At 37.1% G+C, this 16,169-nt stretch overlaps 1 protein-coding gene and 1 non-coding gene across 2 annotated transcripts in view; one reads left to right on the top strand and one right to left on the bottom strand.

The window, feature by feature from the left end:
• Positions 1-16,169, bottom strand: part of WWC2 (WW and C2 domain containing 2) — a 228,885-nt gene that overhangs the window by 37,317 nt on the left and 175,399 nt on the right. The window contains exons 12-18 of the mRNA XM_025385999.1: positions 15,719-15,848; positions 15,064-15,144; positions 14,881-14,967; positions 11,345-11,537; positions 9,203-9,364; positions 2,361-2,485; positions 308-506 (exon numbers count right to left, since the gene is read on the bottom strand). Coding sequence (XP_025241784.1) covers positions 308-506; positions 2,361-2,485; positions 9,203-9,364; positions 11,345-11,537; positions 14,881-14,967; positions 15,064-15,144; positions 15,719-15,848 — 977 coding nt within the window. The remainder of the gene's footprint in view (positions 1-307; positions 507-2,360; positions 2,486-9,202; positions 9,365-11,344; positions 11,538-14,880; positions 14,968-15,063; positions 15,145-15,718; positions 15,849-16,169) is intronic.
• Positions 5,861-5,964, top strand: LOC112625635. The gene has a single exon (XR_003119716.1). It is a non-coding gene; the product is annotated as a small nucleolar RNA U13 (small nucleolar RNA).

The following is a 16,169-nucleotide window of genomic DNA, read 5'->3' as shown; positions in this document are numbered from 1 at the left end:
ATTATCCAAGGAATTCAGAAAATACTTTTAATATTCACAGAGTATTTATAGAGATTTAAAGTAGCTAGAACTATTTCTCTTCTTATATATTCTCCAAATATAAGTGGAGAATATTTTGGGCCCATTTTAAAACTTTAAAGCATTTATGATGCTTCTCAGAGCCTGTTCCCACACACGCCTTTCACGATCAGCTTTCGGCACAAAATCCTGACACGGAACTTATACCTAAGGAGACAGGCACGCATCTCCCTAGTCCACAGGGTGCCTGTGAGGCATCAGTTTTAAGACAGAACAGTGGAATAGTCACCAGTGTTGGTATTCCAGTAGGTGGCTGACTTCTGAGGTCTTTGGCACAGTTGTTTTCTTTCCTGTTCCCGTCTTCGTTCATCTCAGGCACACTAGGGCATGAACTTAAATCTTCTGTACAGTTACTGTCCTCTGGCAGTTTAACTTCAGCCTCTTTTTCAGCCACAATTTCGTTAGAGGCCTCTCTCAGCATTGTTAGCCTATGGTAAAACAAAAACAAAACACACTTTTGGTAGGCAGGCATGCTCCATGAACACGCAGCCTGGGCATGCTAAGTTGTTATCTGGGAAACGAACAGACTCACATATAATGAGCCAAGCCATTTCTTTGGCTGGGGTTTTTAACTAAATGTCTCATAAAAAATAAAATCCTTACTTCACCCTCTAGTAACCTGTGGCAAAATCACCATAATGTGGTATTAAAAAGTTAAACTCATGAAATTTAACCTAATTTCTAGATATTAAAATAGACATATTCTGAAAATTACATATAGAGTTTAATGTTTGTTAGCATTTAAAAATATTGACACTCACTATAAAATAACTTGGTATTCGTTGTTCATTTATTGTACAATTAATCATATAATAGAATGGAGTTACTCTCAGCTAAGAGTGAATAAACAAGTAAGGATTTTAAATGCTCATTTTATTGAATGTGCTCATGGTCTAGCAGGGAGAATCCTATGTTAAGCAAGTTTTTCTTCTAAACTAGCAGAAGACTCATTTTTAACAAAAGCCCTGGCACGGGCTGAAGTGGCATTGTAAGTGGTGTAAGTGGTGCTCCAGAAGATAAATACCGCTTATATGGAATATATAAAGCAGGAGTACTAGGATGGTTTAGAACATCTCATACTTCGTTGAGTTTCATGTTCTCCGAACGCAAACATTCTTTCCATTGATAACTAAATGTTCAGCTTTAATTTGACTGGTGGCATAACGACAAACAGGCACAGACTAGTTAATAAATGTCTAGCCATGAAGTGAACATAACGGGAACCATTAATGACTACTATGAGTTATAAATTTCTTTGTTTACATAGTAAGTGTACTGTTTGGAAATATGTGTGAAACAAATTGTATTTTACATATATGAGAATTACTATTTAAAGATACTATAATGAACCTTATAATCACTCTCATATTTTCATATTTATTTGTTTTGCAGTGCTGTGACTTTTATTCACTATGAAGGACTTTTGATAAAGACAAAGTATATCTATATCTTTTTACATCACAGTAGAAAGCTATTCCTTCCAAATGTCCATGACTGCGTTATTTATGATATACCTTGTCACTCTAAGTTTCTAAAAAGTTTTCTATATACACACATACAAATGCATGCTATATATGTATATGCACATGTGTTAACAGTAGTTCAACTGAACATAACAGTCTAAACAACTATATATCAAAAATTAACTCAAATGATTTTACATATATATTTAATGAGTGAAATATTCACTCAAATTTGTTTTAAGAGAAAACAGTACAATCCAGGAAGGATAGCTCTTTATATAGATATGAACCTGAACAAAAACTGTAATAACTTCCCTCTCTGCCCCCCTTTTTAAAGGATTGGGTATGGATAAAGGGAAGGACAGGGAAAAAGAAGGTAAGAGTGGTAACAAACAGAGAAATAAGTACTCAGAAGTTGTTTTTTAAATACCTGCTTTGTCTTCCTAGAGCCTAAATGGTACTTACAGGTAGTTAGAAGAAAAATAGAGTCACTTTTAAAATTATAACTCTACAATAAGCTACCATATCTATCAAAATCAAGTTTAGACTTAAAAAAAAAAAAGCTCAGAAAATAGTGTTTTAAAATTACTCGAAACAAGAACAAAGAATCTGGCTAATGTTTTAACTTTGCCCACAATCTTGCCGTTACTTCCTTAACTCTCTAATGACCAAGGAAAGACTTTTCCTAGCATAGCTTCCTGAAGGTGCAGTGCATTCCATAATTCTGGAATAAAACATGAGCCTACAAAGGTTTCATTGTAAGACGTGTAAACACATCATCTTTGAGTTCCCAATAGCAAAAGGAAATAACTGTTTAACCAGTCTCCATCTGGACCCCTTTGCTCTTCTTGTCCTGATTCTTCTTCTTCTTCTTCTTGTGCTAATTCTTGTTCCACAGCTAACAACTCAGCTGATGTTCTTGCAAGTAAGGCTGACACTGCATCCTGGAGAATGGAAAGCATACGGCAATTAACATCATATCCTTGAAGAAATGATTTAACAACTCATCAGATGGGAATTTACTATCTGTAAAGAAGATTCAACTCTCCTGCTGAAAACAAATATGAAAGCTGAATAAAATAGAACCCAAAACAAGCAAAACCTCTCAGCTGTTTTAAAGCAATGAAGAGCAACAAAGGCAATCAGGACTAGAGGGCCAAGATCCCAGGCAGAACAGAAATATAATAAGGTGAGCCATTGTCACTCTTTTCCCTTAGGGTATTTGTCAATTCTAGTGGTGAGGTACACAGGCTAAACAGACTGTGGCTGCCTAGAACAGTGACAATGTCAGTAGGATGGGAAGACTAAAATTGAGTTCAGGACTACCAAGGCAGTCAACTCACAAGAGGTTGGAGAAAATGAACTGTAAAGTGAGCTCAATATTCTGCATGATATTCCTGTCATGGCATTTGCCATTCCTAAGCTGCCTATATGCAGAGCAAGAAGCTGAGAAACAAAGCAAAAAAACAGCTGCTATCAGGCTAAAATAGTAAGCAGATATTTCCATTGTGCCATACAGTCTTATGGAGAGCAAAACTGGAATTCAGGTCCCCACATAATTCAGGTAAGCTACCCATATTGTCATTTGCCTTTCAGAAGAATATAAAATCCTCTCTGGAGGAAGATATCAGTCAGTTATCCTCATACGTAATATCCAGCATTTCATTAGGACCTAAAGAGTGAAAGTCAAGAGAAACGATAGCCAAATAAGGCAGACCCACAGATGATCCATACACTACTGGCACTGAGAAAAACATTTAAGTTTTTATGGATAATATGCTCAAAAAATTGAATGAAATGATAAAGAATTTCAGTGGTATAAACAAAAAGAAAATCACATTAGCATATCAGAGTGAAACTGCTGAAGAATCTTACAAGCAGTAAAAGAAATAATGCTATATGACCCAACCATTAAGTCATCCTCCAAAAGCTCCATGGAATCAATGGAAGCTAGATGACAATAAAATGATATTTTTAACATGTTCAAAGAAATAACTGCAGACCTAGAATTCTGAATATGCAGCAAAAAAACCATCTTTCACAAATGAAGTTGAAATAGATACTAACAGGTCTATAGTAAAAGAAATATTAAAGGGAATTCTTTGAGCAGAAGCAAAATGTCTCAAATGGAAGCACAATAATGCAGAAGGAAATAAAATATAACAAAAGGGTAAAAATGTGAGGAAATCTGCATGAATACTAATTGTCAATGAAACAATAATAATATCTTGTGAGATTCAAAATATATGACAATAATAGCAGAGAAGGAGGAAAGGGTATAAAATGGAGTTAAAGTCTTTGAAAATCTTTGCATTGTCTGGGAAAAAGTAAAGGAATTGATTTATGGTAGTTTTTAATAAGTTAAGAACTCATGCTATAATCTCCAGAGAAACTGCAAAAAATAAAAGACTATAGATCTAGTAGACGGAAAAATGAAAATTTAAAAATAATTAATTCAAAACAAGGAGAGAAAAAGAATAAAGATGGAATTAAAAGAAAACAAATAGGAAGATAATAGGATCAAACCCAAATATATCAATAATAGCATTAAAAGTAAGTGAGCTAAATATTTCAATTAAAAGATGAAGATTTTAAGACTGGATAATAAATCAAAACCAAATACATATTGCTTATAAGTAGAATACTTTAAATACAGTATTTCAGAAAGGTTGAAAGTAAAAGGATGAAAAAAGATCAACCACGCAAACACTAACCCAAGAAGGCTGATATGTAGCTTTACTAACACCAAAGTAGATTTTAAAACAAGAGGTATTGCTAGAGATAAAAAGGAACACTTCATAATGATAAAAGGTTCAGTTGAACAGAAAGATGCAATGCAATGCTAAAGGTAAATGCTAAATTTACTTTACCTAATAACAGACTCAAAAAGCAATACTTACACGTCTAAATAGACTGAAGTACAGAGATAGAATTTGTAAACAAAAACTTACACACACAAAAAAGTACAGGACTGGATGGCTTCACCTGTGAATTCTATGAAACATTTACAGAAGAATTAATACAAATTATTCTCAAACTCTTCCAAAAGGTAGAATGCTTTCTAATTCATACTATGAGGCCAGAATTAGCCTGATAAAAACCAAAGCTATCACAAGAAAACTATGAATACAGACACAAAAATCCTCAATGGAATATCAGCAAACTGAGTCCAACAACATACAAAGGATCTACACTATGACCAAGTGAGATTTATCCTAGGAATGCAGGGTTGGTTTACCACTTGAAAATCAATTAATACATTATATCAATTGAATAAAGAACAAAAACCACATGACCATCTCAAGAGATGCAACAAAGGCATTTTACAAATCCAACAGCCTTTAATGATGAAAAGCAGTCAACAAACTTGGAAAAGAAGAAGTTTTCCTCATTCTGATAAAGGACATCTATGAAAAAGCCATGGCCAAATTCATACTTAATGGTGAAAGGCTGAAAGCTTTTCCACTAAGATCAAGACCAAGACAAGGATGTCTGCTCTTACTACTTCTTTCAATATTGTTTGGGAAGTTCTAGCCAGGGCAAATAGGCAAAAAAAAAAAAAAAAAAAAAAAGAAGAAGAAAAGAAATAAAAGGCATATGACTGGAAAGGAGAAGTAAAATCACCTCTATTTGCAAACAATATGATCTTATAGAAAATCTAATGGAATCCACTAAAAAAACTATTAGAATTAATAAATGAGTTCAGTAAGGTTGCAGGATACAAGACAAATAAAATCAACTGTGCAACAATTAAAAATGCAACTGAGAAAACAGTTCCACAGTGGCTGGGGAGAGTAGGGAGGGTGAGGAGGAAAAGGGAAAGGTTATTCAACAGGAACATCAAGTTACATTTAGAGAGGCAGAATAAGTTCTGCTGTTCTAATGTCCAGTAAGGTGACTGTAATTAACAACATTGTATTATATACTTCAAAACAGCTACAAGAAAGGATTTTGAATGGTCTCATCGCAAAGAAATGATAAAAGTTTCAGGTGATGGATTTGTTAATTTACCCTGATTTGATCATTACATAATGAATACATGTACTGAAACATCACACTCTTTCAGTGGGTCCTCAAACTTTGTTTTAAATGATTAAAACATTTACATGATGAAATATCTGATATAATTTATTGATTTTCAAGTGTTAAACCAACCTTGCATTCCTAGGACAAATCTCACTTGGTCATGTATAGATCTTTTTTATGCTGTTGTATGGGGCCATGATGAACAAAACTTTTAAAAGCCTGGTTCCATTCACAATAGCATCAGAAAGAATAAAATACTTAGAAATAAATTTAACAAAAGAAGTCACACACTGATCCTTTTGTAGTTCCTAAGTGTGATGATTAGGTTTTCATGCTCATGTGTGACATATGTCTCCTTCAAATCTCATTAGGACATCAGCACATTACCCATCTGACATAAAAATAAAAAAGAAAAATGAAAGAAATGCAAACTTTGACTCTGAAAACTATGAAATATTATTGAAAGAAATTAAAGACCTAAATAAATGGAAATATATCCTATGTTCATGGATCAGAAGACTTAGAACTGTTATGATGACAGTATCTTCCAAACTGACCTACAGGTCTCAATTCTACCCCTGTGAAAATCCTGGCTATCTTTTTTTGCAGAATTTAGTAAACTGATACTAAAACTCTTATGGAAATGCAAGGGACTCTGAATAGCCAAAATAATCTTTAAAAAGAAAAACAAAGTTGGAAGACCCACACTTCCTGATCTCAAAATGACTACAAAGCTATAGTAATCAAGGCAGTGTGGTACTAGCTTAAGTACAGACATACGGATTAATGAACAGGATTGAGAGTCCAGAAATATAAACCCTCACACTTGATTTTCAACAAGGGTGCCAAGATAATTCAAGGGGAAAGAACAGTTTTTGCAATAAATGGTGCTGCAACAACTGCATCTCCACATACAAAAAGACGAAACTGGATCCACATTAACGACTCAAATGAATCAGAGACCTAAATATAGGACTTTAAAACTCTTAGAAAAAGACCCAGGGGTAAATCTTTGTGGTATTAGTTTAGGCAAAGTAGTCTTAGTTATGATACCAAAAGTACAAGGATTTTTAAAAAATTGATAAACTGGACTTTTAGGAAAATTAAAAACTTTTGTGCCGTAAATAAAACCATCAAGAAAGTGAGAAGACAATCCACAGAATGAGAGAAAATATCTGCAAATCATTTATCTGATAAGGGGTTTGTATCAAGAATAGGTAAGGAACTCTTATAACTCAATAATAAAAAGATCAACAGACTGGACGTGGTGGCTCACGTCTGTAATCCCAGCACTTTGGGAGGCGAGGTGGGCAGATCACCTGAGGTCGGGAGTTCAAGACCAGCCTGACCCACATGGAGAAACCCTATCTCTACTAAAAATACAAAATTAGCTGGGCATGGTGGTGCATGCCTGTAATCCCAGCTAATCCCAGCTACTCGGGAGGCTGAGGCAGGAGAATAACTTGAACCTGGGAGGGGGTGGTTGTGGTTAGCCGAGATTGTGCCATTGTACTCCAGCCTGGGCGATAAGAACAAAACTCCATCTCAAAAGAAAATAACAATAAATTAAAAATAAATAAATAAACAATACCTTTTAAAAATAGACAAAGATTCTGAAAAGACATTTCTCAAAAAAAAAAAGATATACTAATGGCCAATAAGCCTACGATGCTCACCATCATTAGTCATTAGGGAAATGTCAATCAAAGCCACAGTGAAACACCACTTCACACCCACAAGAATGGCCAGAATCAGAAAGACAGATAGCACATGGCAAGGGAGAAAGTGGAAACCTCATACACTGCTAGTGGGAATGCAAAATGGTGCAAACACCTAGGAACAGTTTGGCCATTCCTCAAAATATTACACACAGAGCGACTATACAACCCAACAATTCTACTCACATGTACATACCCAGGAGAAATGAAAACATACGTCCACAAAAACACTTGTATACAAGTGTTCATAGCTGCATTTTTCATAATAGCCAAAAAGTGGAAACAACCCAAATGCCCATCAGCTGATGGACAGATAAAATGTGGTACATCCACAATAGAATATTATGTGTGAATAAAAGGGAATAAAATACTAATACTGCAACACCATGGAGGTACCTTGAAAATATTATGCTAAGTGCAAGATGACACAAGAGAACAAATATTGTATTATTCCACTTACATGAAATGTCCAGAAGAAGCAAATTCAGAGATAGGGATTAGTGGTTGCCTTGTAGCAGAGATTAGTGGTTGCCTTGGGGGAAAGAGGTTAGGGAGAACTGGGAGTCCCTGCTCGTGCACACAGGGCTTCTTTGGTGATGATGTCAATGTTCTAATATTAGACTATAATGTTGGTTGCATGCACAACTCTGTGAATATCCTAAAAACCACTGAATTGGGTGCTTCAAATGGATAAACTGTCACACTTTAAATGGGTGAAATGTATGACATATGAATTATATTGTAATAAAGCTATTTTTAAGAACTTACATAAAGTGTGACCATTATAAAAGCATTCTTAAGGATAAAAAACTCTATTTCGCCATCTTGTATGCATTGTTTAGTGTCTACCACAAGCCTGGGCATGTGATCTAAGATGTACCATGATGTTTGTTTCCCTTTCACCCCCACTACAGTGTCTACTATAGTGTCTCACACACAGTAGATGATCAATAAAACACTGTTGTTTAATTATCTGACTTTTGCTTAGGAAATGCCTTCCTCATAATCTAAAATAAACTTGAATTCAATAACAATATCCACAAATGCCAAATTCGTGATGAACGGCCTCACAAAAGGCCCCTTTGTACGTTTTTTTGAAGTACTGTATTGAAGTATGGTTGCTCGCTACAACCCACCCCCCATTTTTTTGAGACAGGGTCTCTTTCTGTCTTCCAGGCTGGAGTACAGTGGCGTGATCATGGCTCACTCCAGCTTCAACTTCCAAGGGTCAATCGATCCACCCACCTCACCTTCCCCAGGAGCTAGGACTTCAGGCGTGCACCACTGTACCCAGCTAATTTTTTTGTTATTTTTGTAGAGACGGGATCTCGCCATGTTGCCCACGCTGGTCTTGAACTCCTGAGCAATTCACCTGTCTCAGCCTCCCAAAGTGCTGGGATTACAGGCCTGAGCCACCATGTCTGGTCCTTACAAAAGTATTTAATAGAAAATATTTATGGCTATTGATGTTACAAATGGAAAGCTAACACACTGTTTTGGCTTAATAATTTCAAATTTGCAAAATATAAAGGTGCCAAATGTATAACCTGACAGTGGAATCAAACAATGTGAACACGATGCATGGAAAGTATATATTTAAATTAAAAGGTTTTTTCCATGATCACTTAAAACCAGTGAAGCCTCTATGTCAAAGTTTATTTTTATAAGGAAGTGTGAGCAGAAAAGAGTGCTCCTTTTACAAACCATATTTGAAACAAAGCCAAAGCTGGAAATTAACTTTCTTTTTTTATAGGAAGCTGGGAAAAACAAAGTTGTGAAAGGAGAAAAGGAAGGATAGTGAAAGTGATAAAAGCATGTTTTTTTCCACTGGTCTCGTAGCATTCCATATTTCATATTACTTTCATATTATGTATGTATTTCACATTACTTTCGTATTATTCTCTAATTTTGACTCACCAAGTCTATAGAATCTCCTAACGGCTGGTTTGGTTGAAATACAGAGTCCTCATTTTCTTCATTCTTTTTGCAAGGCATTTGCTTGGAAGGAAGCAAGTTATACCATAGAGTGAAAACCTCACTGGAAAATGGTAAATCTGCCAGGCTGATCTGAGTTCCAGCCTATGTAAGTGAAAGAAAACAAAGAAAAAAAATAAAGAGGAGAGAAAATAAAATGTTTAAGTTAGTATTTGTTCTGATAAAGATTATTGAATGAGCTTGTTTTAGGGTAAAAAAAAATGCAATTCTCCTGACATAAAGCATTGCTGGATTTTTTAAAACATGGGGATATGTTATATTTTCAGCTGTGACTAAATAAGAAATAACCCCCCACCTAAAAGTTAATCCTGGGATTAGTTTGTGAGATACCATTTTGCAAAGACCTAATGACTAAGCATGCCCTTTATGTAAATGTGAAATTATTATTATTATTTTTGAGATACAGTCTTGCTCTGCCTCCCAGGCTGGAGTGCAGTGATGCGATCTCAGCTCACTGCAACCTCCACCTCCTGGGTTCAAGCGATTCTCCTCCCTCAGCCTCCTGAGTAGCTGGGATTACAGGCGCATGCCACGACACCCAGCTAATTTTTGTATTTTCAGTACAGACAGGGTTTCACCATGTTGGCCAGGCTGGTCTCGAACTCCTGACCTCAGGTGATCTGCCTGCCTCAGCCTCCCAAAGTGCTAGGATTACAGGCATGACCCACCGCGCCCAGCCTCATAGTACTTCTTATAATATGCTGTAAAGGTGACTTGATTATTACTCACCAACAATCCATTATCCACTGAAAAAAAAATAAAAACTCTACTTTGGTTCTTGAATAAGACATCAGATAGCAACAGTTTTCTCTAGATACATAAGTTAGTAGAATGGCAAAAAAAGTAAAGGATAAAGGCTTTCATATTCCACCAAATCACACATAGACAAAATCTAAATTAAATTACACTCTTCTTTAAGGCTATCAATTAACACGTTTATGAACTTTGTTGGAGCCTCTGACATCTATTATACTAAATATGACATCTATGATACTAAAGCCTTTCTGATAGCCTAACAAGTCTGTTGTCTTTGCTTCTTTCTAACTTCATTGTCAGATAATATTATCAGACATTTTTCTCAAGAAAACAAGAAGAAAAATTAAGAAGAAACCTACCCCTCTTAAACTTTGTTCATCATGAAACGTGTGTTTCTGTGCTTCCCACTGGACTGCAGAGAAAAGCTCAACTGGAGACTCACATTGTTTTCTGAACACATGGGCACGTCTCTAGATGCCTGCATTTGAACACTTATGTAACTTTACTGGGATGTAATGGTTTTCTGAACACATGGGCACATCTCCAGATGCCTGCATTTGAACGCTTATGTAACTTTACTGGGATGTAATGGTTTTCTGGTTATTATGCACAGCAGCGTGTTAAACTCACAATTAGTTAAGTGTGAAGTCTTCTGCTGTCGCATTTAAATATCGTATTGCTCTAAACAGTAACACCACATCTTCCCAAAAGCTCCAATACTGTGGTGGGGGAGAGTGAGGTGAATAAGGGTACTATATAGTATTCAGTGGTCTTGCTTAATTTTAATTTGTAACAGTGAATTATGTGGGGATGTCTTTTTGATATCTGGCTTCATCGTTTATAGTTGTGTGACCGTAAAATATATTACCTCTCAAACAGCTCCTTATCTGAAAATAGGGGATAATCATCCATTTCATAACCACTCTTTCATCGGGTTGTCATGAGGATTAAATGAGATACTATACACACAGCACTCACATAAAGCTCGACATTGGCACTGGGAGTGGTAAGCACACTCCATGAGTGACAGCTGTCACAAAAGTCAAGTTCTTCTGTGGTTAAAAGCTAGAAATAGAAAGCAGCTTTTATAGAAAATCACAATTTATAAGCAGTTTTTAAAGGTCTGGAATAAGAGAATAAACAGAAACCACTATTTCAGAAAAAAATGAAAAAACATTAGATGTTTCCCAAGATGCTGGGCAGGTCTGTAGTGATTTCTAGGGCCGGCAAAATAGCAACCACAAAATCTATTCTCAGCCCATCCGATCGTAAGTGTTGTCTGATGATGGGAAATATGAAGAACCCTACCAGGCATTCTTCCCTCCGGTGTCGACTGACAGAGCAAAGATCTACTCTCAGTGTCTTCTGTTGTAAAGCTGTTTGGGAAATGGCGACTCTGAACACATCATTGAATAAAATGGATTCTGTGGGCGGATGAACTTTTGTGCGAAACAGACAGCTGACATCAGCTGAGGAAGGAAGAACGGCAACCCTAAAATATCTGCAAAGAACAAGAATAAAACGGATTTCATAGGTACTTTAATTTTACCAGATTCACAGCTATCATTTGAAATTATCTGCAAAGCAAGAAAATGAGGGATCATGGAGTTCTTGATCAATCTAAAGTGTTGCTGCTATCACGGGTCCGTGCTCAGCTGCATAGATGCTCTGTTCTGAACCCACCCAAGCTGACTACGCCCCTGAGCATGCAACGGCCCAGCCTCCACTCACCACGAGACTGCAGCAAAGGCACATGATAGGAAAGTGAAGAGGAAGACAATCCACAGGGCAGACGAATTTAACGTCCCACCTGCCCCATGTACAGCCAATTCCAAAATAAGTTATTTCTGAGCCTGGGAAGGTAGGAACACACTAAGTAGATACTGGTGACTTTATCCCACAGAATCCTCATCCTGAGTATTAAACAAGAGATGCTGATGATCACTTCCCAGGAATGGAATACATTATCCTACTAGAGAAAAAGAAAGGCTAAGTAGCATATTGTTAAGAAAATTTAAAACGGATGAAATAACAGTTCAAAAATATCGCTGTCTAGCATCTCCAAAGTCTGAGATACGACAAACTGTTTTAAGAGTCTCTTGCCTTGCAAAATTCAGAGGAAGAGTTACAGAAAAACAATAACTTCTAATACTACTTTAAAGTGACTTTTCTGAGCACACATTATATGAAGACCCACAATTCTTAGAAACAGCTGAGGTAACTTCCTTTAAATCCCAGAAAGAGAATATCACTAAGTCTATCCCTCCACCACCATTTCCAGGCTTGTCTAATCTGTCTTCTAAAACATGTCTTTCTCCAGTAGAAAAACTGTAAATTCAAATGCAGAACTGAGGAATGTCGTATTATTTTGTATTTCATATCAATACTAATTATGGAGATTCCACATTGAAGACCTAGTGGGCCTGAGGCCCACTGCTGTTGATTAAAGAGCCTTAATAAGACACAGCTCACTGTCCCTGGGAGGCTGAAGATTCAGCAGAAGAAAATCTTTTCTCTGCTTTCGTGGAAAAGTAATAAAGAAGAAGTGTATTAGAGTGGCAATGGAGGGAAGGGCTCTTCTGTTTCTCCAGCCATCACACCAGTGAAGCCTTCCGTACCAGTGGCCTAACCACTTAAGTGATTTAAAAATGTTTCCACATTTTAAAAGTGAGATTTTACATAGTTAAGAGCCAAATATACAAGGGAAAGAAGGCAAAGGTATGCTCTCTCTCATTCTGTTGTGGGGGTGGGCGTGTGGGGGGGGCATAGCTCTACAACCTGGAGTCCAGCAAGCGACTCACAAAAATACCGTGGCTGTTGTCAACCAGAGGAAGCATAAACTCTGTCTGTCACAATTAATAATCAAAAAATTAACTTTTGAAGTTGGGGAAAAAAAGAACAATTTTAAGACTATCTCATACTAGCTGTCATGTTTAGCAGTGTCATTATTTACGCCAAGTCTTTTACATTTGGGTTTAAGGAAAGATTGCTATACGTGTCAGGAAGGTTCACACCAACTAAACGCGTGCCTGCACACCAGCTGGGGAGCTGAAGAGCAAATGTCTGCTCATTGGCTGGGCTGAGTACTTCACTGGTCCTACACCACACAGGTATCACCATGCCTCCAGAAGGGACTTGGTGACATCCTATGAGGTAAGTGAGAATGACTGTGATTGGTTTAGTTGAAGTAGAGCATATTGTAGGTGTACCCTTACGGTGAGTTTAAAGAAGGTGTGTGTTCTTGGGATGTTCTGTAGTTTTCTCCTGAAGTTGTGTATTGTTTCTCACTGTTTATTGTTTCAATCTCTGGTAGACTTGTCTTCTCCGTGATCTGCTTTACTAAAAGGCCATCAATGGCATGCTCCAACATCACAAGTTATTTACCGGTAGGGAGAAGCCACAGATTATATCAAGCCAGTCTTCCTGGACACTGCTGACTGGTGTTTTTCATCTCAGGCCTGGGAAGCAGGCTGTCTGTGTTGATCTAGGCACTTCTACGTGATGCCTGCTCGCCTCACCCTTCTCACTAATGATGTGGACAGCCCACGCCTTGATTCAGGAAGTTCTCTAAGCTCACCCTCTTCCTAGAATCCTATCCTACCTCCAATTTTGATGCTTGTCAACACATTAAAATCTACTATCTCACCTGGGCTCGGTGGCTCATGCCCGTAATCCCAGCACTTTGGGAGGCCAAGGTGGGAGAGCCCAAGGAGTTCAAGACCAGCCTGGGCAACCCAGTGAGACCCCATCTTTACAAAAAAAAAAAAAGAGAGAAATCCACTATCTCTATTCTTCTGTTGTTGAGTACATAATCTCTATCTAGTTCTTTTCCTCTTAGATCCAGTTTCTTCTTTCTGATGATTATTGGAATGTTAGGAGGTGAATTTACAAGTAACTCTGTAGGAAAAACATGAAGGACTCTTAAATTTATTCTATTAAAAGTCCTATCACAAAGGAATATACTCTATCATTAAGGAAAACATTCACCTGGCTGGGTATAGAGTCTTGGGGATCATCCCTCAACAGCTCTTTTTAAATTTCCAAAGCCTTACAATGCATATTCAAAATATTATTAAAATCCACTTGTTACAGGAAGTTTCAATGCAGAGTGGACATGTATATTCTGGATTCTATGTCTGACGTGCTAAGTCGAAATCTGGATTCTTCCTGGTACTGTCCAGCCATGAGCCCTTCAGAGTCCCTGAAACTCTGATGTCAGAAAATGTTAATGGTGGCGTCTAAGACTTCCAGACTTATCTGTCATAAGATTTTTAGGCTTATCTGTCAGGAAACAGTCTCTAAGCAATGGACTGTGTAGAATTATGTCATCAATTTGTTGGGATTCTTGGTTTGATGAAATGAAATAACTTTAAGAACTCACTGGTCACAGGGAAGTAAATGCTTGATGATGAAAACATACATGTAGCATGACAAAATGTTTGACTGGCAATGTTGTACTGATACATTAAATTTAATCACTACATTTTAATGTAAAAGATTAGAAAATTCCTTAAACAACAGTAGTAACAATTACACAATAACAAAAGTTTTACTCCTATTTCAATCAAATTCCAAACAGCATAAAATAGTATTTCTGGTTACAAAAAAAAGATTAAAAGTCTTGGCTTCTACTGTTAAAAAGAATCAGTTGAATAAGAATTAAAACTCAGTAAGTCTTCCTCACATTTTCCTTTTTATCTTTGTCTGCCATTCATTCAGACATGATCAGCCCTGTTATGTCTTTTCCATATCTTCATTTTGATGAACTGCATGATTACAGTGTAAAATTCTCTTACATGGAAATTTTTAAGTTCCTCAATTTGATCTTCACTGATTTTACTTACACTTTTGAAGTATGAGGTATCAAGAAGGCATGAAGGTTTCGGAGCTGTGCTATAATCACCATGAAACTTGAACTTTTTGCATTGTATCTGTCAAAAGAGAGGCTAAATGAAGTCAGGAATCACCACAGGCCGCTTGCCCCGCACAGATGTCAGAACTGCTCCTTTCCCACACACCTTCCTTACCTGAGTCCTATCTGAACCTGGGCGGTCTCCACAATGGCTACGTCCTCTTCACTGTATGTGACATCTTCAATTTCACTAGGCCTATATGGACAGGGAGTAGATGAACAGTTAATTAATGGGGTTACTAATTGTTATGGTTACAGTTTGCCACTTAGCGTTCTGAATGAAAATCCGAATTAACAGCACTCCTATGCCCTCCCAGTGGAACTGATCCCAGTGAAAGCTTACTGTTTTAGAGGCTCTTTTCAAGAAGAGTTCGCCTCTGGGCTTTAGGGCAAAGCCTCTCTGATGACTACTTTCCTTATTACTAGAAATATACCACACCCTAGAGACATTCCAGGCTTTCAGAAATACACATGAGAAGCTTCATGTGCCAAACAGAGTCTGGTGAATTCTTCCAATATTCCCATTAAAATCAAGGTTTTTAAATTTTAAAGAGGGTCATTTGCCTCTGGGTACACCAATCTGTTTATCATTTCCATGGCAAAGTCATTTTTGATATACTGAAATTTTCAGCCACATCACTTCTTTAACGGCTAAAGTCCTTACTAAGCCAAAGAGTGGACTAATGGTAGCAGTCCATTTACAGCATATAACCCACACCCACGGCGAAGGAGATTTGCTGGAGCTACAAGCACCCCTGCTGAATCCTTACTGTTTCACAAAAGCTTCATAGACTCCACTGTCTCCAGCCACAGACTCATCAGATACAGCAGCCGACACACAAGTGGTTTTCTCCCCAAGCAAGTGGATCGCTCTTCTTTTTGGTAATGATTTTTCCACGTCTATGGAGGGGAGGGTGAGAGCTCTAATCAGAATGTCTTATGTGGAAAAGTTAAGCATTAAATACATACACAGTTTGGTCATGAGCAATCCAAAATAAGATATCCTTCTGGGAGTCAAGGATGTTAATATTCAAATCTACAGATGCAAACAATTCAAGGCACTATGACTTAGAAGATTCCTGGGACGCCAGTTATTTCAGTCATTACTTGGAAGAGAATATGGTTTTTCTTTGTCCTGAAATATTTTAAGGGAAGGGATGAATTACACAAATTCTCATTGGTCCTTAGTCTCTTTCTTTCAAGCATTCACTGTAGTTTTCA

This window comes from Theropithecus gelada, chromosome 5 (assembly GCF_003255815.1).
Source record: "Theropithecus gelada isolate Dixy chromosome 5, Tgel_1.0, whole genome shotgun sequence".
NCBI lineage: Eukaryota > Metazoa > Chordata > Mammalia > Primates > Cercopithecidae > Theropithecus > Theropithecus gelada.
This window is presented reverse-complemented; position numbering and strand designations above follow the sequence as displayed.